Source organism: Equus caballus, chromosome 5, assembly GCF_041296265.1.
Source record: "Equus caballus isolate H_3958 breed thoroughbred chromosome 5, TB-T2T, whole genome shotgun sequence".
In the NCBI taxonomy this organism is placed as follows: domain Eukaryota; kingdom Metazoa; phylum Chordata; class Mammalia; order Perissodactyla; family Equidae; genus Equus; species Equus caballus.
In genome coordinates this window covers 15,917,215-15,942,184 of record NC_091688.1, presented here as the reverse complement: position 1 = coordinate 15,942,184, position 24,970 = coordinate 15,917,215, and the positions used below count along the sequence as shown (strand labels likewise).

At 46.4% G+C, this 24,970-nt stretch overlaps 1 protein-coding gene across 2 annotated transcripts in view; it reads right to left on the bottom strand.

The window, feature by feature from the left end:
- CACNA1E (calcium voltage-gated channel subunit alpha1 E) overlaps positions 1-24,970 on the bottom strand; it is a 475,091-nt gene that overhangs the window by 368,142 nt on the left and 81,979 nt on the right. For both annotated transcript variants that reach the window (XM_023640670.2, XM_070267841.1), the window contains exon 2: positions 1,900-2,335. In XM_023640670.2, coding sequence (XP_023496438.1) covers positions 1,900-2,321 — 422 coding nt within the window. In that variant the 5' untranslated portion in view covers positions 2,322-2,335. The remainder of the gene's footprint in view (positions 1-1,899; positions 2,336-24,970) is intronic.

Below are 24,970 nucleotides of genomic sequence, written 5' to 3'. Positions count from 1 at the left end.
AAGTTGTTCAGAGTCCTCTTAGGAAGACAAACAGAGGTGCATAAAAATATGGTACTTCTGAATATGAAGAAACACCACCAGAGCTGCACAGTATTCAGGTAGCCAGCCACTTCCTCCTACGTGTATCTCAAAGCCACAATGAAGTGACTTACTTGAGATCATACCACTAGTTAAGTCACCCTGGGGATCAGACGCAAGACTCTCAACACTCAAACCAGTGCTCTTGCCATGGGATCTCCACAGGTGGTTGAGATAAGTACTGCGGGAACTGGAATGAAAGCACTGTGTCATCATGAATTCTAGAACCAGACTGCCATGGTACACACCCCTAATCAGTACCAAATCACAATCATGGTACAGTTATTGGAGTGACCTTGGGAAAGGCACTTAACTTCTCTGTGCCTCACTGGTTAAAGTTGGACAATAATTGTACCTACCTCATAGCAATGGTTTAACATGAGTTCATATACATAAGGTGCTTAGCACGTTGCTGGCATTTAGAGAGAGCTATGTGAGGTTTTAAAGACTAATAGCACTGGGAGATGAACAAGAGAGAAGGTTTGTTGATTGCTGGGTACCCAACTGTGAATCCTGAATCCCAGGATTCCAGCACATAATAGGGCTCACTGAACAAATGAACAAAGTAAGAAACATTAACCTCATAGGAAAAGACCACCAGAGATCAGCTAATCTACCCCCAGATTTGCACCATCTAGAATGTCCATCAAACCCAGGGAGGTAAATTCCACTATGCCCACCATCATCAAAATACACCTGTTGCTGGTCTTTTGGCACTTGATGACATCTAACAACTCAACAACCGAAGGCAAGAGGAGATAGAGACAGGGGCTAGCCCCGTGGCCGAGTGGTTAAATTCGCGCGCTCCGCTGCAGGCGGCCCAGTGTTTCGTCAGTTCGAATCCTGGGCGCGGACATGGCACCGCTCATCAGACCACGCTGAGGCAGCATCCCACATGCCACAACTAGAAGAACCCACAACGAAGAATACACAACTATGTACCGGGGGGCTTTGGGGAGAAAAAGGAAAAAATAAAATCTTTAAAAAAAAAAAAAAAAAAAAGAGGAGATAGAGACATACAGACCACAGGACATGCAAACGTGTAGAATAAACACTGGCGTCCAAAGGACAAAACGAAGTTCGGGGGAGCTGGAGGGAGGGCATAAACCTGGGCAACAGAGAATTATAGGAAATACTATCTTCCTTTAATTTATGACTCCTAGAAATAAAAGCCCAAGTTCTCAACAGGGAGGAATTAGGTTAAAGGAAGCCTAAGACAGAACATAAATCCTTTTGCTCGATGCAAAAAGATCAGAGATGAAGTCACGGGGGCGCCACAGATCCTAGTCAATCTTCCATCCACTGAAGACTTGTCCCCAAATGTAATCATTCACCCAAGGATGATACTAGAAATAGGAGGGTTAGCCGCAGTTCCAGAAGGAAAGACGACACAGATGATTCACCTTCTGGTGGCTTTTCCGTGGTTTTATAGAGCTCCACTTTTCAGGGGGACTCAGAGTGCCAAACAGACCCCAGTTCTTTCCCCATAGACTATTGGAAAACTAGGCGTGTTTGAGGAGGCAAACTTGACTCGCCCCCATTTGACAGCCATAGACTTCAGCGCTGTACCGTGCAGCCTGCAGCTAGTTAGTGAGATGAAGGCTGATGCAGGAACCTCACGCGGAAGGTCAAATGCCTCTTCAGCACCAACAGAGACCAGCGTATCTGCCTCGCTGGACCATCCTTTCCCGCTGGATCATCCTTTCCCGGGGGACCCTCGACTCCGACCCCGGGCAAGCCGTGCCCACTCCCGCTCCGCCCTGGCTGCCTCGCCGGGCTGGCCCGCCCGTGTGTCCCCGCGGCCCCGCCCCAGGTACTCACTCCCACTCCTTGCGCCGGGCCTGCGGGGTGCTCTGCATCTTGTGCGCCTCGTGGGCCTTGATGATGTCGCGCTGCTCGATGAGGCCGCCGCGCCGCCGCTTCATCACCTCTGGGCTCACGGGGAGGAAGGGGCTGGAGCTGCCCTCCCAGCCCGGGCCCTCGCCCTCCTGCACCGGGAAGAAGTTGTCGAAGCCGGCGGCCGCGGCGCGCGGGGAGGCCGGCAGCATGCCCACCTCGTCCGAGGCGTCGGCCTCGAGCAGGGCGCACTGCTGGGGCCGCCATGCCTCCTCCTCGGGCAGGGCCAGGACGTGGCGGCGGAGGCGGCCCGCGGGCCCCGGCTCAGGGCTCCCGCTCGCAGTCGGGCAGGGGGCGGGCTCGGGCAGCCTGCGGCCTGGGCTCAGTCCACGCATCTCGGGCACCATCACAGAACATTGCTCTGCGAGGGGAGGCGGGCAGAGATAAGGGGGAGGAGGGGAGGGGAGGGGAGGGGAGGGGGTGGGCACGAGGGAAATAGAGAAGAGAGAGAGGTTAATGATGCTGTCCTCCAGGGCAAGGCTTCTTCGGGCTTACTCAGTGCAACGTCCCGGCCTGGCCCAGAAACTGGCACACAGAAGGAACTCAAAAAATGATGGTTGAACTCAGGAGCAGCCACTGTGGTCCAGATCCCGTGCCAGGTGCTGGGTATCCAAAGTTAAACAAAGCAGACTCAATTTCTGCCCCCGTGAACTTCACAGTCTAGTGCAGAAGACCGAGGTTAAAGCAATAGGTGATAAATGTGTCAGGTGCTGCTGCCAGGAGAGGAGAACTCCAAAGGCTGTCCTTCTCAGCAACGCCCCCTTCTGACAGCACGCTGTCCTCTGCCACTTGTGGTGGAAGAATTCCTCTAACCCTCTCCAGGTGTCCCACCTGCTCTGGGGAGGTCTCACCCCCACCTGCCACCCTAACTCTCCAGCTCTCTCCCTCAGGACCAGCCTCGGGCGGGCTACTCTTGAGCACTGGGTCCCCAAGACCCGTTCCTTCTTCCTTTCCTAATGCCTGCATCTGCTGCAGGATCTGGGAGCATGTGTGGAATCAGGTGCCTTTGCTGGCTCCTTGAGCCTCCTTTTCCGTTTCCATGCCAAGGAGGATGTGGCCAGATTTGCCTCTAAAGACATACTCATTCAGTCTACACTGACTGCATATTATTGCTTACCACCGGTGCCAGGCCCTGGGCACACCAAGAGGAGCTGGGTTCAGTCTCTTGGCAGGAGAGACAGGAAGAAGGTTGCTTTGGCCACACAACATGGTGTGCTATGATGAGATAGTCCTGATGGCTATAGGAGCTCACAGGAGGGGCACCTCGGCCCACCGGGGGGAGGTCAGGAGGGCTTCGTGGAGGAAGTGACCCTGAGGCTGGATTTAGACAGAACTCGCCAGGTGAGAAACAAACAGGAGAGGCTTATAAGCAAGAGGAGGAGCATGTGCAGAGAGGACTTACGGAACCCCAAGGATTCACAGAGTTCCCGTAGCAAGCCTGAGGTCTGGGGGACAGTCCTGACTTGAGAGGACCTGAACTTACCACCTTTTCGAGATACCTGTTTAATGTCTCCCTCCCAGCCATGAGCCCAAGACCTGAATTCCCAGCCTCCTCCTCTGCCACATTCCCAACTATGCCCCTAGTGACCACAAGTGGCACACACATGCCCCCTGGGCCCTAAGAAGTGCCGTTTGCTCCACATGCTCGGAGGGGCTTTAGTGGGCAGCCGCCACTGTGGGGACTGTGCTGGGCCCCCAGGGGAGGCGTCCTCGCAGAATGCTGCCCTCCAGGACCCGCCCCTGCCTTCTCTGGTCTGGACTGCAAGTCAAATTGCAAATCACAAAAACGAAGAATGTGAAAATGGGCAGGAACCTTAACAGTCTAGTCACATCATGCTAAAGGTGAGGGAGCTGAGGTGTGGAGAGGCAGAGAGGCTTGCCCAGGGGCACACTACCAGTAAAAGCTGGAGCTGGGAGAGAGCTCAGGTTTCAAATCCTTGCTCATAGTTTTTTCCACTGTAGTCATCACTCTGCTTCTACCACACGAAGCAGAATCCGTAGATGTCTCTCCCCACCCCCTCCTCATTACACTAAGGTAGTAGATAGAAAAGGAAAAGCCAAGGGGATCTTATGAAAGAGCCTCCCTAAAGCGTCTTCTTCATTTGTCTCTCCTGCCTTTCTAGCGTCTAGACTGTTCTTCCCAGCCCTCCTGGCACCGCACCCCAAGGCCTCGGTGACGCTGGGCTGGAGGCCCTGGGATGTGCTGGTCAGCGCTAGATATTCAGGCACTGGGGCTGAGTCAAGGGAGCAGGGAGAGGGAAGGTAAAGGGTCCAAGATAAGCTTGGTAGGGAGGAGAAAAGAAAGAGAAAATACATTTCAAACCCTGCAAACAGTTGGGTGGGTCCCTAGAAAGAGTGATTCATGTTCCTCACGTTGTCATTCTGTCTCAACTCTGCTTGATGGATTTTAAATTTATCCTTCATTCCTACGATGTTTAAATGTCTCTCCCTCACCACACACATGCACGCACCCCTCCCCAGGCTGCTCCCACACCCTCCCCAGGCTTTAGCACCACCAGAAACTCAAGCGGCCTCAGGTTCTGTCGCCTGCAGCCTCCTCTCCCTCATGTCCGTCCACAGCGATGCTCCTGGGCCACCCTCACAGCTCTCACCAGGCCACCATGACCTGGCTCCTTGCCTCTGCTTCCTGGCCCACCGAAGCCTCTCTCTCCTTGCTGGATTTCCCCTTCCCAGACACTTTGCCAATTTGAATCACGTCTCTGCCAAAATTACAGCAGCAATAATATGCACTGCAGAGCTCCCGCTTCAACAGAATCAATTTTACAAATATCAAAACATGAAATTATCTCATCTTTCCTTTAAGAATTCCTGTTAAACAACCCTTCTATTATTGATATAAATGTTCACCAGGGGAATCTGTCGCCCCCACTTCCTGCCAAGCCGGCCAGTCCCCATGTCTGGCTATCATCAAGCTGAGAGAACATTTTCCATCTCAGGCAATTTAGATAAGACAGGCTCTCCATATTCCAGGGAAGGACACTTGAATCTGCTCTATACTTAGCCTTCCCCCAGCCCCCAAATTCTGGCATTCCTTGAGTTCCTTGAGATCAGGGATTTTGACTTATCTTTCTATATCCAGCACCTAGTACCAAGTTCAACACACAGTAGGTTGTTCAACACATAGTAGGTTGTGGCGATGGTCATCAGTACCGTTTGCCAAATATTCTGGTTATCCTCTTCCTGGGCATATAGTAGGTTGCACTGCCTGGCCCCCAGTGGTTGAACAGGGTCGTGTGACCATTCTGGCCAGTGAGTTGTGAGTGGAGTGATATGTGTCACTTCAAGGCTAAGCATTTAAATGCCAGGGCAAGATCTCTAGATCTAGCAATCTAGATCTAGAAGGACTCGCAAACTCTTCTTGTAAAGGACCAGATAGTAAATATTTTAGACTGTGCAAGCCATGCAATTTCTGTTACTCAAATTCTGCTATTGTAGCATGAAAGCAATCAGGCAACACGTAAATGAATGTGCGTGACTATGTTCTGATAAAACTTTATTTATAAACTTTGGCCTTTCAGCTGCATCTCTTGTACCCCCTCATTGTCACTCAGTCTACGCCCATGAGGGCAGCTTCTACAGAGCAGCAGGCAAAAAGAAGGAATGGAGATCCACAAAACAGAATCAAGGGTGGACACACCAAGTAAGAAGCTTCCTGAGTGCAAAGTTGCTGTTGTGTAGCCCCTGCCCCAAGTCCCTAATGGAAGGAAAACAGGCCCTGCTGCTCTGAGATACTGGTCCAAGAATGAGCTAATGAAGGTTCCAAGGGCACCTATCTTCCTTGCTTTCCACCCACCTCTCTTCTTATTCTTTATGGCTATGTCTGGCTAATGGGCAGGGGATGAAATTTTAAATTATGGGGGTCCTAAGGAGGAAGAGGGCTTAGTGACACATTTGCAACCCAGCAGCCCCATAAAAACTCTCCCCTTGCTTGTCAGGGCACCTGGGGAGCAGGGTAAGGGCTCTCTCGAACTCCATCCGCACCCCCGACCCCCGCAAGCATCCTGCACTGCCAAAGACACGTGAGCCAGTAGCTACACTCCTGCCTGCCTCTGAAGTCTCCCCCTCTCTCATCCTTCCAGAGTCAAAGATGAGATCTTCCTCCCCAAAGGAATATTATGTCCTTTGCACCATCTTTCTCTTTATATCCTATCAAGACTTTTAATTGTCATTCATCTATTTTTGATCATTTTAGCAATAGTGGCTCATGCATCCCCTTGGCTTGTCTGTGCCTCTCAGGCCCAGCAGGTGAGTCTTCCATGTCAAGGACTTACATCCTCCTCTCATTGGGTTCATGCCCATCCCGCTTCTGCCTTTCCACTGCTCACTTTCTGATTCCTCCAGAACATGTACATCCTCCAGCCATCTTCTGAAAAGTGAGCACACCAGGAAGTCAATGAAGCTTATGCTCTTGAGAAGGTACTGTCTTCCTACCCTGAAAATTTTGAGCTCAGCGAGGAGGAAGAAGTCTCCATTGCAGACACCACCAAGTAGCACAGGCTGGGAGACGGTGGGCAGAAATGGGACTGGTGGGCAGTAAAAGGTGAGTGGTGGGCACGCAAGTGTCTCTGAGCTGGCCCTGAGCTATTCTAGCTCTGTTCCCTCTGTCTGCCCTGGGCAAGAAGAGGACAGAAAGGTTCTAATTCCTAACTGTTAGAAATGAAAAATCACAAGAGGGAAACAATTTTTAAAATGTAATACTACACAACTGAGACACCATGCTGAGTTCCTTTCCAAAAGGGATTCTCTAGAGAAGAGAACAGATTTAGTCAATGGGTTTCTGCCCAGCAAAAGGGAAGGCAGTGAATGACCCTACTCATCATCCTCCCCCACCTGCTCAGAGAGGAAACATTCCTGGTGCAGAAATGAATATTCATCTAGGAATTTTCTTATCTGAGCCAGCTTGCTAACCAATCCCAAGGAGGAGCAAAAGCTGGGTGTTATTTTCATCTGCCGTGACCTCCTAAAGGTGTGGATTTCAGGTGTTAGTGTACATTAGAATCATCTACATTGCTGGTTTCAAAGTGCAGCTTCCTGGGACCTCCCCCAGAGAGTCTCATGCAATAGATCTTGGGTGGGCTCAGGAATCTGCATTTTTAATAAACACCCCCTCCCCCTAGGAATCATGTCTTGAGAAACACTGTCTAAAAGCAGCATGTAGTCCTGAGAGGTTGTGCTAAGTTGGTTAGAGGTGTTGTCCTGGATAAATTAGGATGCGAAAGGCCCCTAGGACAGTGTCCCTCTGACCCATTTTCAGTCTATATCATGAAATGAAGTTACCAAAAAACATCCAGTATGAGTTCCTTGACCCACCCCCACTCCCTGCAAAACTCTATCCTCCCCTGGACTGGCATCAGTTTCTGCCCATCCCACATTCCTCTCCGTATGTCTACGTTGTTATGGTGACTGCTCAAGGATGGGCTAATGTCCAACAGCAATTTGACGGGCTGGTGCATTTTGAATGTAAACCAAGACACAAGGAAAACACACTGCTTCAAATGTAGAGTGATCGCTAAGTCCGCCCGAGTCCCCCGTGGAGGAGTTGAAAGAGCTCGTGATCCTGGTGTCCGAATCTCTGGATTCAGGGTACAGTTCTGCCACTTGCTAGTCAAGTAAGCTTTGGCAGGTCACTTCTCTTCTCTAGGTCGGTTTCCTCACCTGAACAATGAGGATAATAATACAACCTGTGCTACAGAAGTCTGTGGTGAGAATCAAATAAGATAGCATCCAGGAAAGAACCTGGAGACTGTACACTATGTAAACCTGGAGGAAAGAGTAGAGGTGAGGAGCCTGCCCGCTGGAGCCAGGCTGCCTGGGTATGAACCCCACTCTCCTCTCACCAACTGAATCCCTGGGCAAATTCCATAGCCCTTCATTTCCTCATTTGTACAATGGTCATTAAGAGTTGATACTTGCTACGGTTGTTGTGAGAACTGAATATAGAAACATGTAGAACAGTACCTCATAAAGATGCCCCATAAATGTTAGCTGTCATTTTTATTATGTAAAAGGACATATTTTATTAGAGTAAATAGTGCTAGTAAACACCCTAAAAAAATCTGTAGTTTAATACAGTAAGAGTTTATTTCTCTCTCATGTCACAGTCTACTAATGCCAGTCAGCCTGGAAGATGGGAAAGAGAGACTCTGCTCCACACAGTCATTCAGAGACCCAGGTTTCTCTCATTCAGCGGCTGTCATCCCATAAGGATGGCAAATTTTCTTTCTTAAAGGTCCAGAAAGTAAATATTTTAGGCTTTGCAGACCATGAGGTCTCAGTTGCAATTATTCAACTCTGCCTTTTTTAAGTAAAAGCAGCCATTGATAAATGGGTGTGGCTGTTTCAATAAAATTTCATTTACAAAAACAGGCAGCTAACACCTGAGCCTAGGTCCTCACAGTCTCCCACTAGACTTTTTCTCTCCAGTCCAGAGACAAGGAAAAAGAAAAAGCCCTTGGGGGAGCTTGCAAGAGGTCTAGAGATCATGCCCAGAAGTGGTGCACAGTAGTCCCCCTTATCCGCAGTTTCGCTTTCTGTGGTTTCAGTTACCTGTGTCAACCGCAGTCCAAAAATATCAAATGGAAAATTCCAGAAATAAACACCTCATATGCTTTACATTGCACACCAGTCTGAGTAGCGTGATGAAATCTCATGCCATCTCGCTTTGTCCTGCCCGGAACACTACATCACAACGCCAACATCATTCACCTCAATTCATCTCATTACGTAGGCATTTTTTCATCTCACATCATCACAAGAAGGTGAAGGGTGAGTACAGTACAATAAGATATTTTGAGACAGAGACCATATTTATGTAACTTCTATTACAGTATATTGTTAGAATTGTTCTATTTTATTACTGTTGTTGTTAATCTCTTACTGTGCCTAATTTATAAATTAAAATTTATCATAGGTATGTATGTATAGGAAAAAACATAGTATATATGGAGTTCAGTATTATCCATGGTTTCGGGCATCCACTGGGGGTCTTGGAATGTATCCTTCATGGATAAGGGGGGACTAGTGTGTATCACTTCCCCTATATTCCATTAGCCAAAATTCAGTCACTTGGCTCTGCTTCACTGAAGGAGAGCAGAAATGTAGTCAACGTGGATGCCCAGGAAGAAGAGGAGAAAACCAATGTGGATAAGCACTAGCAATCTCCATTCATTATTATTATTTGTATTGTGATATGATCATGAAAGTAAATACAAATGCAAATGCTTACAAATATGTCAAATACATTGATTGGCCAATCTACTGGGGTGTTAATCAATTGCTGAAAATTAGCCACATCATAATGTGTACAGAGAAAGATAAAGAGATATGTAAAAGAAAAAGGAGAAACCCTAAATATTGTGACAATCAGTTCACCAAAAGATTCTGATGACTTGGAGAACAAGACCCCAAAAATGTTAAATGTTGGGGGGGTCCTAATCAATTACATAGCAGGCTCACACCACAGACATGTCTGTCTCTAAAGTCCTGTGATTAACGACCACACACACTAGCCTTTAAGTTACATGAAGGCAGAGACCACGCCTGCTTTATTCACTACTGTATCCCTGGCACCCAGCCCTTGAAAGCATTCAACCAATCTTTATAAATGGAAGGACTAGGGGGAAGCGAAGGAGCGGGGGGCAGGGGGTGGGGAGGAGAGAGGAAGGGAGGAAGATGCTCTGCAGTTTCCATGCCATCATTTTGCTGTGGTGGTAAGTGAGTCCTCTTTAAGAGCTAGCTTCTACAGAAATCCTCACAACTGCCCTTGAGGGGGCAGGAGTTGTTTTAAGAGGCTTTTGCTTGCAACTTTCTAATTTGCACAAATATTCACCTTTACTGTTCTGTGTTAAGAAGCTGCTTAGAACCTCCCCAGGACCTGCCTGCCTTAGAGAAAGAAGAAATACCCTTTAATAAGGGAGGGCAGTCTTAACACACCACTGTGCAGAAGTCATCACAGAAAAGGACAACAGATTTACTCAACAAACATTGATTGAGCACTTACTATGGGTTGGGGACTGAGTAGGGCACTGGAAACTCTCTGTGGTACCACAGCAAGAGTCCAGAAAGAAAGCCAAGGGGTTAGGCCCAGCACAGTTAGTTTAAAAAAAAAATTCAGCACAGTTACTTTTTAATAAAGATCAAGAATTACTTCTACAAGGATGCCTTAAAATTCTTTGAGCATTTGTGACTTTTCCAGCATTTGTTGCTTCTATTATTCCTTCTACTTTCCAAAAGCATCCAGACAGAAACAAACAGACAGACAGACAAAGAAAAAGGGATGTGGACTTTTTCTGAGCACCTGAAGGGAAGCAGAAATAAGACAGAAGACTGCTCTTCAGGTAGTCTCTGGAAGGAGTCAGTAAAGGTGACAGCTGGAGAGAAAACAAATGCCACTGTCCCTTGGACTTGCAGAAACAGAGTGGAGGTGCCCCAGTTGCCTGGCCTTGGATAGAGAGGGGCTGGGGGCTAACTTCCAGGGGACCACATGTATTCCCTGAAAGGTATGTGCCCAAGACACGCAGCATCAGGCCAACAACTGAATCCACAGTGCTGCAAAAACTTCCCCAATAGCCTCTTTTCCATCAAACGCTTCTCAAGTGTCAATCTCAGGAGCACTGGCACTCTCCAACTAGTGCCTGATAACATCCCTCCCACCCACGCAGACCAAGATTACTTGAACTGATTTCCTTGGAAGCCGTCTTCTAAAGAGAAGTAAGTTACTGCAGTAAAGTTATGGTGGGAGATGGCACAGTTTGTGCAGCCAGATGGAATCTCCTCTCTAAGCAGGATCCTGATAGCATCTCAGGCGGCCCTCACTCTGCAGCTCTAAGTAGGGAACATGGCTTGCTTTGGGAGACCTGGTCTGAATCCCACATAGAGAAACAACGCAAAGCACCAAGCCTGCATTAAAGGCCTCCACAACGTGACCCCGGGGGAAGAAGGGCGAGCCTACAGCCCTCAGGGGCCTTGCACTTTAGCCAGCTGTGAGGTCTGTGGTGGCTGCCATCCCTTCCAGATGCTGAGCTCTGCCCTGTCTACCTGCCAGTGCCAGCCCCTCCTGGTGGTCAGGTCCAGATGTCAGACCTGGCTCAGAACTCAGCCTTTGTCCACCCACCTTCTTAGCTGCGAGCAAAGGCACGGTAAGTTACAAAGAAGCCTGCCAACCAGTGGAAAGGTCATGGCTTAGGAGCTGGATACTTAGGCGCCAACAGAAATGGAAGAAGGAAGCATATCTGGTCTCTGAAAGCTTCTAGACTCTTTCCTTCATGCCACTCTCCTCTGTGTGCTCTCTGACTGCTCATTTTTATGATTTTCCTTCCTGGTCATTTATTGTGTATTTTACCACATAATAACTAACAGTGATATTATAATTAACCTGTTTTTTAAGCCAAAGAATTAGTTGAGAACAAAATTTGCATTTCCAGGGATAATATGACCTTAAGGATTTTTTACTCAATAAATACAAACAGTGCACAACGTTGGCAATTCCAGGTGTGCAATCAGACTGGTGTTTCCTGGAGTTCTGCGATATGACACAGAGCATGTGTAAGATTAGACCAACAACTACACCCAAATTGAAAGTGCCTGCGTACCTCCAACAAGCTAAAAAGAAAATCGGTAGTAAGCGTTATGGTTACCTCATCAAGATCCTTCCATTCCCTACCCTTGTGCAGTATCCATACAGTTTGGGCAATGGCCCCAGGTCCAGGGAGGGTTAGATTAAGTCAATCAAGGTAAGCCCAGCCCTTTGCCAGTGATTAGTCAAGGAAAGGGCACACGACCCATTTAGGGCCAATGAAGTAGAAGATAAAACTTACCTGGGCTTTTGGGAAATTTCCCCCATCTTTTAAGGGACGCTTTTAAGGGAACTGCCTCTGGACACTGTCCTGCACAGATGTGAAGTGTGGAACTGCTGCCACCACCTCAGCACTAACCTGAGGAGGAAGCTGCCACCTGGAGGAGAGCAGGGCTAAGAGGATCACAGGCAATGGAGATGGAGCCACAGATTCAGTCAACCTGGAAGCCTCTCCACCTCGAGACCACTAGCAAGATGAGGCAATACAGCTCCCGATGGCTGAGGCCCATTTCTTTGGGTTAAATTTTCTGCTGCTTGCACCCCAAAACATACTAAGTGAAGGAGGCCCCATGGCCACCCCGTAGCACAATGAAAAGATTTAACTACTCCCCACGTCTACCAAACCGTTAAATTGTTTTGGTCTCAGCAGGGGGATAGTCCCCTCACACTCCTCTGTGTGATTTTTGGTTGCAGTCCATCTTTTATATGTAGACACTGAGACTTCAGTCTTGCATAAAATTCTGAGCCTTGGGTTCTAATTCTAAGAATCCTTCGTATGAAGGGAAAATGGCTCAACTCAAACTGAATAAAGTTAAACTCAACTGAGCCAGCAGTAAGTTTTAGGTGGGGAAGTGAACATTGCAACTGGGTGATATGGTAAAGGACTTCTTGCTAAATTACGTACAGTACAAAAAGATTTAGTGGTCATAGTAGACACCACCACCACCATCATTATCATCATCAATACGTAGAATGGTTAATATTTACTAAATTTTTATTTTATGGTAAATATTATATTAAGGGCCTTTGATGCAATAGATCCTTTAAGATTTCACTTAATTCTTGAAAAAATCTTATGAAAAAACTATTATTATTAACTCCATTTAAAAATGAGAAAACTGAGACTTAAAAGGGTTAAGTAATTTCCCCAAGGTTAGTCACACAGTCATTAAGGAGTAGAGCCTCTAATCCATGTCTGACGGACTCCAAATGCCTCGCTGTCACCCACTGCCTGGCACTGGGCTCCAGTAAAGTAATACTATAACTATAATAATGGTAATAATAGCTTTTACTTATTGAACACTTACTCAGAGCCAGAAATTCATATTTATTAACCATTCTATAAGGTAAGTATTATTACTATTCTCATTTAATAATGGAAATTTACCCAAGGTCACATAGCTAGTAAACATTGAATGTGAACTTCAATTTCTGATTCCTTACCCAATGTCTCTCTGGGAAGCTGTACTTTGAAAGTGGATGGGACCTCAAACAGTCCTATCCCTTGCATGTTTCAGTGACTGCATGGACATGGCTGTGCAGAGGGTAATAAGTTCATGCATATTTGTACCAGATTCTACCTGACCCCCGCCCACCTCCCACTCCCCCCAGGCCTGGCTCTATGTGTTTACACAGGTCTGTGCAGAACAAGCAGAGCTGTGGTCAGTGGCACTTTCTATCTGAGCACAGTATTGCTTGCTCTTAGCTTGACACAACACATCTTGTCACCACCTGACTAGAATCAAGTCATGGTTCTACTCTGGGATAAAAGGAGGAAATGGACAAAATGAGTCTTGGGATCTTTCCCAACTCCTTTCCTGGTCCCTGGGCGCTCTCTCACCACCTTGTATCCCTCCAGCATCCTCCAGCTGCCAGGGTCATTATGCCGCCCACTGGCTGTTGCCAAATTCCTGACTGTCTTCGTCATTATCTTCTACAAAAAATCCCCATGATTAAGGTAACATTGCTATTCAATCCAAAATTAAAATGGGTCCGAAAAAAGGATTTTTTTTCTTATTTGCAAAATTATATATCAGAAATGTGTCGTATAGTTACCTATATTGAAAAAATATAGTTATACAAAATTGGGGAGCACCGGAAAGGTTGGACCATCTAGCCACACACACATGCTCCGAGATAGTTCAGCCTGCCTTTCTTCTACCTCTTCTTCCTACCCCAAACTTGAGCTCCCCCAGCAGCAGGCTCTTAGTTAGAGGTGAAATGAAAATCACTGAAATACATTAGCACATCCTAAGTGCCAGTATTCCAGGAGCTGGGCTGCTAACAGCCAGGCAGTGACAACAGGAGGTGAGACAAGAAGAGAGGCCTCTGTTAGTCGTGTGTAAGAAAGACTTGATACTGTAAAAAAAATAGGAGTGCCCCTTCCATCCAACATACACACATTTTTTAAGCATTTTAGTCTGCTTTCTCCTATATAAAAATCAGTGCCCTTTTCACTGGGACTAGTTGAATTATAGACAAAATATGGCAAGAAGCCCTTCCTTATCATATACACTATAAATATAAATTACCTCTTTTTGAGCCAAGCACCATACTAAAGGCTTTATAAACCTTCTAGCTAATCATCTCAACCATCTTTAAGGTTTTTTTATAAATGAACTGAGTCGTTCACTCATTCACCCAATCATGTATGCATTCAGCGCATTTATAATGGGCACTTCTTAAATGCTGGGCACTGTGCTAGGCATCAGGGCTAAAAACAGACCACTAAACAGAAGTTGACATGACAGTGATCAGTGCTCAAATGAGAAAGAAGAATAAAGTGCTTTGGGAGTCCAAAGAGGGCACTGGGGAGTTGAGGAGGCTGCCTGGAGGACAGGCTATTAAAGCTGAGAACTGTACATTATGTCAGAGTGGGCCAGGCAGAGAGGGTAGGAGTTGGGGTGGGTTGCAATTTGAATAGCGTGGGCAGGGTAGGGCTCACTGAGAAGGTGACATATGAGCAAACTTGAAGGAAGGGAAGGAGTGAACAACTCAGATATCCAGAAGACAGAAAAGGCAATGCAAAGGCCCCAACGTGGGGGCATGCCTAGCACGTTCTAGGAGCAGCCAGGAGACCAGTGTGGCTAGAACAAGAGTGGCAGGAGATGAAGTCAGAGACGTAATGTGGAGGGCCAATCATGAGGGCCTTTGGCTTTTGCTCTGAGTGAAATGGGAAGCTATTGGAGGGTTTTAAGCAGAGTTATGACACTACCCTACTTGGCTGTTGTTGAGAATAGACTGTAGGGGAGCAGGGGAAGCAGCCAGGAGACCATCTAGAAGCTATTTCGGCAATAATACAGCAAGCGTGCCCACTTCCTCCTGGAACCCTGGGCAGAGACAGCCATACAAAGCACCCTGATCGATAGGAGTCCAACATATGCAAGGAAAAATGGATGCAGGACAAGACTGGGTAGAGGCAGAGAGAGAGGGCCTGAGATAGCCACAGCCCACTCCTAAAGCTCCTGTGTCCCCTGAGTGGTGCAGAGGAATCTCTGAAGATTTCCTAGCCTCAGCATGCACTCCTGCCCACTGCTCTTGCCAGCTGCTCTGAAGGAGCCTCAAGGTTTGGGCAAGGAAGAGACAGGTGACTAGAGGCAAGGCGGGGCAGGCAGAGGCTCCAGCAGCTGATGGAATGGGCATGGACGCCAATGCCCACACACAGGGAAGACACCTGCCCTCTAGCCACAGCCAGTCTGCAGCCAGCCCCCGAGAGGCCACAGGCCAGCTGCTCCATCCCAATGTCAGGTCATGTAAGTGCCAAGAAAGAAGAAGTAGGAAGCAGAGTATTAGTTAGCTATATATTTAATCAAATGAATGATGCATCATGAGTTAACTAGAAAATCTCTGGCTAAAACTAAGGGAGAACACGAATTTGGAAAGATCAAGTTGTTTTCCATTAAAGTGGCTGAGGACTCAGAAATCAAATAAGGTTCTGGAAATAACGGAAGCTACACTTTTATAACCTGAGTTTTGTGGCTGTGCGGATTCATATCTGCTTCACACTGTATCATTGAAAAGAGCACTGAGATATGGCATGGAAATACAGCAGACAAGAGTCCATAGTCTTTGTCTGGATCATTCATACCATTCATTCTTTGGAACCATCAGGGCTGAAATTCAGCAATGAAGGTTTTAAATGATCACAGTCATGTCTTAGGACTCCACCTGTGATTTTTGCAGTCTTACTCTGGGTTACCATAGCATTGTTTGTCTTAGCTTCATCTTAGGCAGCGATATCCATAAAATCATGATTTGATGTGCTAATTATATTTTTACTTTTTTTTCAGTTTTTTAAAAAATACTTTATTTTTTAGAGCAGCTTTAAGTTCAAAGCAAAATTGAGAGGAAAACACAAACAGTTCCCATGTACCTCCTGCCTCCACACATGCATAGCCTCCTCCATATTGACATCCCCCCCAGAGTGGTATATCTATTACAATTGATGATGGACATTAACACGTCATCCTCACCCAAAGTCTGTAGTTTACATTAGAGTTCACTCTAGGGTGTCATGCATTCTATGGGTTTGGATAAATGTGTAATGACATGGATCCACCATTACAGTTTCATACAGAGTATTTTCATTGCCCTAAAAATCCTCTGTGCTCTGCCTAGTCATGCCCCCTCTCCTCTAACTCCTGGCAACCGCTGATCTTTTGACTGTCTCCACGGTTTTGCCTTTCCTAGACTGTTATATAGTTGGAATCATACAGTATGTAGCCTTTTCAGATTGGCTTCATTCACTTAGTAATATGCATTTAAATTCCTCCTATGTCTTTTCATGGCTTGATAACTCATTTATTTTTAGTGTGGAATAATATTCCATTGTGTGGATGTACCACAGTTTATTTATCCACCCACCTAGAGAAGGACATCTTACTCCCAAGTTTTGTAAATTGTGAATAAAGCTGCTAGAAACTTCTGTGTGTAGGTTTTTGTGTGGACATAAGTTTTGAGCTCCTTTGGGTAAATACCAAGGAGAGCGATTGCCGGATTGTACGTCGTGGTATGTTTAGTTTTGTAAGAAACTGCCAAACTGTATTCCAAGTCCATTTTGCATTCCCACCAGCAAGGAATGAGAGTTCCGGTTGCTCCACGTCCTCGCCAGCATTTGGTGCCCTGGATTTTGGCCATTCTAATAGGTATGCAGTGGTATCTCATTGTTGTTTTAGATTTTTCCTGTTTTTAATAGCAAATTCCTCACCATCGAAAATCATCTAGCATGCCACCATGTGGGAAAGATTGTCCCAGTCAACACACAGGCTCTACCTAATGTGCATAAGTCTTCCAAAGTATGATGCTGAGCATGAGATAGAGGACATTAAAGATTTCCCAAGCAGTGCTCACCGTCGCTGCTTGAGTCAGCTCTAAAGACTCCCCGTACAGTCATTCAGCCTGTGTTTCAACACCTCCATTGACAGAGATCTCACTGCCCCCAAGGCAACTATTTCAACTCTAGATAGCTCTATTAGGATGCTCTTTCTTATCCTGAGCTGAAATCGATGTGTGTCAACACGGAAATCAATGGATTATGAGGAAAAGTAATTCATTCACCTCTGCCCACCACTGACCAACTAGAAAAAGAGGCTATAATCAGCAATAAAAACAATAAAGAGAAGCCAAAAATCAATGTGTCGCCTGTCAGAACAGCTCTCCCCTGAAATAATTCAATGTTTTCTCAATTGACTCAGAAGACCACAAGCATTTTCAGTTGCTTCTTTTTCTTCTTCCACCTCTTTTCCTTCAAAAAAAACCCATCTTTTTCAGCTTTCTTCCCAGTGAAAAGCTAATTGTAACTTTCCTGCAAGCCATTACTTTTTGATTCTGGTTATTTCGGGAAGAGTCAACTCCCACAACTTCAGAAGAAGGGCAAAAAAGGTCACAATACTAGGAAGAATCTCTTTCTTTCTTTTTTTTTTTTTTCCCTGGGAAAAATTCACCCTGAGCTAACATCTATTGCCAATCTTCCTCTCTCGCTTTTTTTTTCCCCTCCCCAAAGCCCCAGTACATAGTTGCATATTTTAGTTGTAAGTCCTTCTAGTTCTTCGGTGTCAGCTGACCCCAGCTGACCCCACAGCATGGCTAGTAACAGACAAGTGGCGGGGTTCCATGCCTGGGAACCGAACCCGGGCCGCCCAAGTGGAGCATGCCAAACTTTAATGACTAGGCCATCAGGGCTGGCTCAACATGAGGAAGAATCTTTAAGGGATCTGGTAGGTGGGTGGGGGCATTCACTGAAGGATCAAGGTTCACCTAGAATCTGCAGAGGAGATTGTCCCTAATATTTATGTCCTCATAGTGCAGAGAATTTCTGAAGTGACGTTCTGCACAGCAGGACCACCTGGAAGCGAGTTCTCTTTCTAGCTGGCTCTCTATTGCTGTTTGCCCTTTGACCAAGCTGAGCGGCTGATTTTTAGGGCTGGGGCTAAAGATTTCAAAGAGGTGCTTGGTTTTGCTTGATAAAGTGAAAGCCCTCGGAAAGCAATCCTAGCATAGGTCCAGCAGCGTTGCTATGACATCTTTTCTGAAAATGAGACAGAACGGAAAGTTGTCACAGTGAAGGGTGGCCCAGGCTGGATGCGGGGGAAGCAGAGAGGTGTTGGTGCTCCCTGGAGCACCGGTCTCCTTCAGCGAGGCCGGAGGAGGGAGAGCACTCTCTGCACTGCCCGGCGCCAGCTGCCAGGAGGGCTTCCCTCCAGAGTTCGCCTCTGCTGTGACTTGTCCTTTCTTCCCTTTCCTCTATCACTCACTTTGTCCTTTACCAGCTTAACGTCATCAAGCAAGTCAGTGGCCTCCCTGGGCCTCAGTTTCCTCATCTGTAAAATGAAGATAATTGTCCTTGCCTCGAAATAGATTTATTATGAGGATTAAATCAGATAAAGTGGGGGAAAGTACTTTCTAAGCTATAAAGCTTACGGAGGAAAGTGTTGTTATTATTTTTATTATCCAATTTCAAGTTTTCTCCCATGTTTTTCAGGAAATAGGGAGGAAAAGAACGGCTGTTCCTCACACTCCGAAGACCGTATGAGGAATGGGAATGGAGCTGCCCCTCCCTCAGCCGAAGCATCTGGGCAGAGCCTGTGGTCTTCAGAGATGTTGAGATGGCAGCAGTCTCATTTTCCAACTGACCTCAGAATAGACAAAGGCCAAGCGTCAGCCCACTGCAGGAATCCCGTGGCCTAAGGAGCCCCCTAGAAGCCTGGAGCTGAAGCAACAATGGAAAATTGAGCTCCAGAGTGGGGATGGGAGGGAGCAGTGGCTTTCCTGAGCTAGGCACCAGTTTGATAAGGTGACCTTAGCACTAGCATCAGGGTGCCTAAATGATTTGCTCCTCTTACAGGAGCATCTGTCCCTGTAAAAATGAGGTTGCCATCACCTCTGGCACAGTTGCTAGGAGAGTATCCAGGATCTCCAGGGTTACTTTCTGCCCCAGCCAATGGGGCTAGGGCTTTCTGAGAACAGGGAGAATGCCCAGGGAAACTGCTTGCAGGACAGGACGGGCCAGGGTTGACCCCACACTCAGGCTGCACAAGGAGGTCCCAGGGCTGAGGAGCCGGGCAGGGGAGGAGAGGACAAGGAGAAGGCAGAGGGAGGGATGTCAGATCCTGAAGCTGGATTCTAAGCATCACAGATGAGGCCCATTCAAAATCTTCTCTTACTGTCCTTCCTGGAGCCTTCCCAGCAGGCTCAATAGGAAACTAAGTCAGGCAGGAGGCTGGGCTGCTTAGGGGCCCAGGGCAGAGCCCTAACCACTATTCATTTCAGTGAGATCCAGTAAGAGGAGAGGATTTGATCATGTAAGGCCTGCTGGGAGCCTGGGAGGCACTGGGATGGGGCTGATGCTCCCGCCTCGTCCAGAACGTTCTGGGAGCTCCCACAGCTCCCTGCGCTTTTCCCCGTGCAGTCTGTTTGGTCCCTCATCCAGAGACAGAAAGCCTGACCATCTTCGGGGCTCTGAACTACCCTAAAAGTCCCAGTGCTTCCATTTTCCAGGTGGACTACAGAGGTTTTCAGACAAGGCATCTTCTGCAGGCCGAACAGATGTGCTCAATTCCTGAAATAAAAAGACTCCAGTCTTCTCCCAATTCCCAGAAGAAAGATCAGCTAATGGAAAGAATTTTCTCAACCTTAAGATTTCTCTCCTGTAATTTTTTTCCTCCCTAAACTCTTGAGATCTGTTTTCTCTTATCAACATAAGAATGTGGTAGGTGATTTTCTCTCTTTTAGCCAGCCATGGTGTTCTAGTGGTTAAGATTTAGTGCTCTCACTGCTGCGGCCCGAGTTCGTTTCCCAGTCAGGGAACCACACCACCCATCCGTCGGTTGTCATACTGTGATGGCTGCATGTTGCTGTGATTTTGAAAGCTATGCCATCAATATTTCAAATACCAGCAGGTCACCCATCGTGGATAGGTTTTGGCAGAGCTTCCAGTCTAAGACAGACTAGGAAAAAGGAACTGGCCATCCACTTCCCAAAAAATTGGCCGTGAAAACCGTATGAATAGCAGCAGAGAATTGTCTGATATAGAACCAGAAGGTGGAAAGATGGTGCAAAAAGACCAGGCAGGGTTCCTCTCTGCTGTACACAGGGTCGCTGGGAGCCAGAATTGACTTGATGGCATTAACAACAAAGCATAAACTATTTTGGGTTAAATAGCTCTTTGTTTCTATGTTATTTCACAAAGAGTACCATGACTTTGCAGATGCCCCACCATCTGGACAAGCTATGAGAATAAAAGTTCTACCTTTTGACGAAAAGCAAAAGAAATCATGGGGAAAGTGCTTACACTGCAGCCATAATCACCCATCGTCATCAAAGGTGATTTTGATGATTTTTAAAAATCAAAGCCACGATTCTTAAAAATACACACCATCTAATAAGTCCAGCTGACGACCATGCATCCCACTTCACTGAGAATAACAGAGCCATCAGACAATAACTCCACCAACTCCCACAACCATATCTGCCCGACTGCCACACAGTTTGTCTTCCTGACTATTACTGTAGATGAACCCAGCACGCCTCCATCTAAAGTCAACCACTCCTTCTTGCCACAAGTTCTAATCTCTCTCTCCTACTCAACGACAATGCTCCAGTAATTCTCTTTCTATCCTACATCATCCATTTTTCACTTTCTATTGGACTATTCCCATCAACATACAAATAGAGCGTTATTTCTCTTATCTTAGAAAAAACCCTTCCTTCATCAGCTATTACCCCCATTTCTTTGCTTGCCTCTACAGAAAACTCTTCAAAAGAGTTATCTTTACTCATTGTCTTAGTTCCTCTCCTCGCTTCCTTTCTTAGACAAACTTTAATCAAACATTTCTCTTCACAGCTTTTGTTAAGGTCACCAATGACCTCCACATTGCTAAATCCAATGATTTGATTGATAGCCAACTTCCAAGATGACCCCCCGCTCCTGGTATTCGGTCTTGCAGGGTTGGTCTGTGTGATCAAGAGCATCCAGAGGTGATGGTATGAGACTTCCAAAATCAAGTTATAAAAGACTGTGACTACCCTCTTGGGTGCTCTCTTGCACTCTCTCTCTTTCTCTCATATCACTTGCTCTTGGAGAAGCTGCTGCCATGTCATGAGGCCACTCAGACAGCCTATGGAAAAGCCCACATGATAAGGAACTGAGGTATCTGGCCAACAGCCAATGAGGAACTGAGGATGGCCAGGAACTGCAAGAGTGAGTGTGGAGTAGGATTCCCCGGCCCCAGGCAAGCCTTGAACCTTGAGATGACAGCAGCCCCAGCTAACAGCTTGACCACAACCTTGCAAGAGATCTTGAGTTAGAATCACCCAGCTTAGCCATTCCTAGATTCAGGACCCCCAGAAACTTTGTGAGATAATAAATGTTTGTTTTAAGACACTAAGTTTTGGAATGATTTGTTACACAATAGATAACTAATACACTTGACGTGTTTCATTATTTGACACAGTTGATCACTCCTTCTTCCTTGAAACACTTTCTTCATTTAGCTTCCATTATACCACACTCTCTTGGTTTTCCTTCTACCTCATGGATCACTCCCCTCAACTTCCTTTCTTGGTTCTTCTACTTCTGCCCAACTTCTTTAAGTTGGAAGCCCTAAGACTTAGCCTTCGGTCCTCTTCTGTGTCTACACTCACTCCCTTGGTGACTTCATCCAGTCTCATGGCTTTGATCATTACCATCTATATGTTGTCAACTCCCACATTTATATCTCAACCCGCATATCTCTCCCAACCTTCTGACTCACATAACCAACTGTCCACATGACTTCTCCACTTGGATATTTAATACACAGCTCAAATTCAACACGATCAAAAGTGAATTCCTAATTTTTCTCACCCAAACCTGTTCTACATTCTTTGGAATTGACGGCAGCTCCATCCTTCTACTTGCTCAGACTATCCTTGATTCCTATCTTTCTCTTACACCCCACATCCAATCATCAGTGAATCCGATTGACTTTACTTTCAAGAACGTAAGAAGATCCTGGGGCCGGCCCAGTGGCTCAGCAGTTAAGTTTGCACATTCCGCTTTGGCAGCCCGGGGTTCGCCAGATCGGATCCTGGATGAAAACCTAGTACTGCTTGTCAAGTCATGCTGTGGCAGGCGTCCCAAGTATAAAGTAAAGCAAGATGGGCACAGATGTTAGCTCAGGGCCAGTCTGCCTCAGCAAAAAGAGGAGGATTGGTGGCAGATGTTAGCTCAGGGCTAACCTTCCTCAAAAAAAGAAAAAAATATAATAAGATCCAGTTGCTTCTCACCAATCACTGCTACCACATTGGTTCAAATCACCATCATCTCTCACCTGCACATAGCAATAACCTTCTAGCTGGTCTCTCTGCTTCCACTCTTGCATCTCTATAGTCAATTTTGGACACCGTGGCGAGCACACAGTGTGATTCTCTTCAGTAGGAAAATCACATTTCTCTCTGCCCAACACCTGCAATCTATCCTCATTTCACTTAGAGTGAAAAGCCGAAGCCCTCCCACTGGCCAGCAAGGCCCTACACAGTCTGGCTCTCCTATGACTTCCCTGACTTCATCTCCTTCTATGCTCCCTTTGCTCTGGTCCAGCCGCACTGGTCTCCGGGCTGTTCTTGGAACAGGCCAGGCACACTCCCACAGCATTTGCTCTTGCTGTTTCTTCTGCACGGAATGCTCTTTCCCTAAATATCATCATGACTAAGTTCCTCATCTTCTGCAAGTCTTTGCTCAAATCCCACCTTGTCAGTGAGGCCATCTTGGCCATCCTCTTTAATACTGCACGCTGCCCCACCCCCAGCACCCCCAAGCGTCCTTATCCTACTTTCTTTTTTTTTCCACAGCACTTAACATCTTTTAACACACTAGAAACTTTACTCATTTATGTTAGTGTATTGTCTATCTTCCCTTGCTAAAATTTAAACTACAAAAGGGTGAATATCTTCATCTGTTTTATTTGCTGATATGCCCTAGGCCTTTCAGACAGGGTCTGACATAGAGTCAATACTAAAAGAAATTGTTGAAGGAATAACTATTATTTATAATTATAGTAAAAGTCTCACAAGATTTTTTTTATTATCCACATTTTATAAATGAAACCGAAGAGAAGCGAATTAATAGCCCTCAATCTCACTATGCACCAGACACTATATACATTACCTTACTGATTCCTCCCCTGTTCCAGGGCTCAGAGAAGTGAAGTAGCTTCCTAAAGTCACATCAGTGGTGAGAGGCCAAGCCTGGATATGGATCCAGGTCTGGCTGGCACTGAAGCCCCTGAGGATACACCCATTGCTCCTCCCACCCTTCCACCAAACCCCCACCACACCCCGGACTAGGCAGGGATCCAGTCACCTGAGACAACTGTCTTTGGCCCAGAGAATCCATCGCATCACGCCCTCATGGCGTCCCTTAAGGGTCCTGTCTGGAGAACAGCAGCCACTCCCTAACTTTCCTCCTGTGCCCAGGTGCAGGCACCAGTCCCACCTGTGACACACGGTGACTGACAGTCACGCAAACAGCTCCAGCACCTCAAACCCACAAACCCGGGAAGAAGTTCTCGGTATTCACTGTTTGAAAGTTGCGAACATTCTTCTAAATGTTTGAAATATCAGGACTTTCAAAGCCTTTGAAGCCAGATGAGTATACACTGGCCCACGACTTCTCACTGCCTCCATCAGAAAAGTGCACAGCCGAAAGCCTTGAAGAGTAACGTCAGTGAAGACGTTGACGATTAACGGTAATGGTGGCTAATGTTATACCAGCTCTTACAACACGCTAGACACTCTTGAATGCTTCACCATATCACACCCTATTTAATCCTCACAACAACACTATAAGGAAGGTACTATTATTCACCTAGTTTTACAGATGAGAAAAACTGAGGCATGGAGAGGTTCAGTAACATTCCTAAGGTACCATAACTAGTAAGCTGTAGAGCCAGGATTTGAACCCAGGCACCCTACCCTGATGGCCTGTGTTTAACTAAGAGACCATACTTCAGCATGAAAGGGTGTGAACACGTCAGTGACACCTGCAGCTGTTTAAGGCTCTAGCATGCCACAGAGCAAACCCATTCATACTCACAGACAGCACCCAGATTGGTAAACAAACTGACATCATTTCTCCCAATATAGCCATCCACGTTTAACTTCCTTATCATTTCTCAGACCACACTCTTACCTTCCTAAAGGACCAGCCCTACATTTTCCACTAGATCAGTCATCTATTATTCATTGCTAAACATAACATTTCAAAATTGCTAACATCACACAGTATCTTCATGCTAAGCTCTCTCAGCCTGCTCCCCATCTCAGCCTCTCTCACCACTGTCTTTTCTTTTCCCAGCTACCCATTAATTAAGGGCACCCTCTCGTCTCTCTAAGAGCCACCATTTCCTATTTGCTTCCAGTGATAGCATGGCTCTGTCTCATCTCTAAAGCTCTCTTTGGAGGGCTCATTAAACATTGATCACACACTTTTTCTACCTGCCTTGCTTTTTCTTCTTTTTTTTTAACACTGACTGCTTGATCTTTAGGATGGCATAAATTTTCACTCACCAGATGCTGGTCAGGCATCCACCCTGTGCCTGCATATAGTGGTGACATCTCTGAAATATCCCTCTTTGGCAAAGCTACAATCTAACCAAGCAGCAAAAGCAAGCTTAAACCCTTTAAGTATTCTGAGAAGGAGAGAAAGATCCCTGTGGACTGGAGGAAACCAGGAAGGCTTCATAGAGGAGGTGAGATGTGAGCTGTTCTTGAAGAATGGATAGGATTTAGCTGAAGGGGATCTTACATGCAACAGCAAGGAGGTTGAAGTTAGTAAGGCCTAGTCAAATGTGAGGAAAAAGATTCTAGTTGGAGAAACACGGGAAATAAGATTGGATGAAGTCTTAAAAGACTTTAATGCCTAAT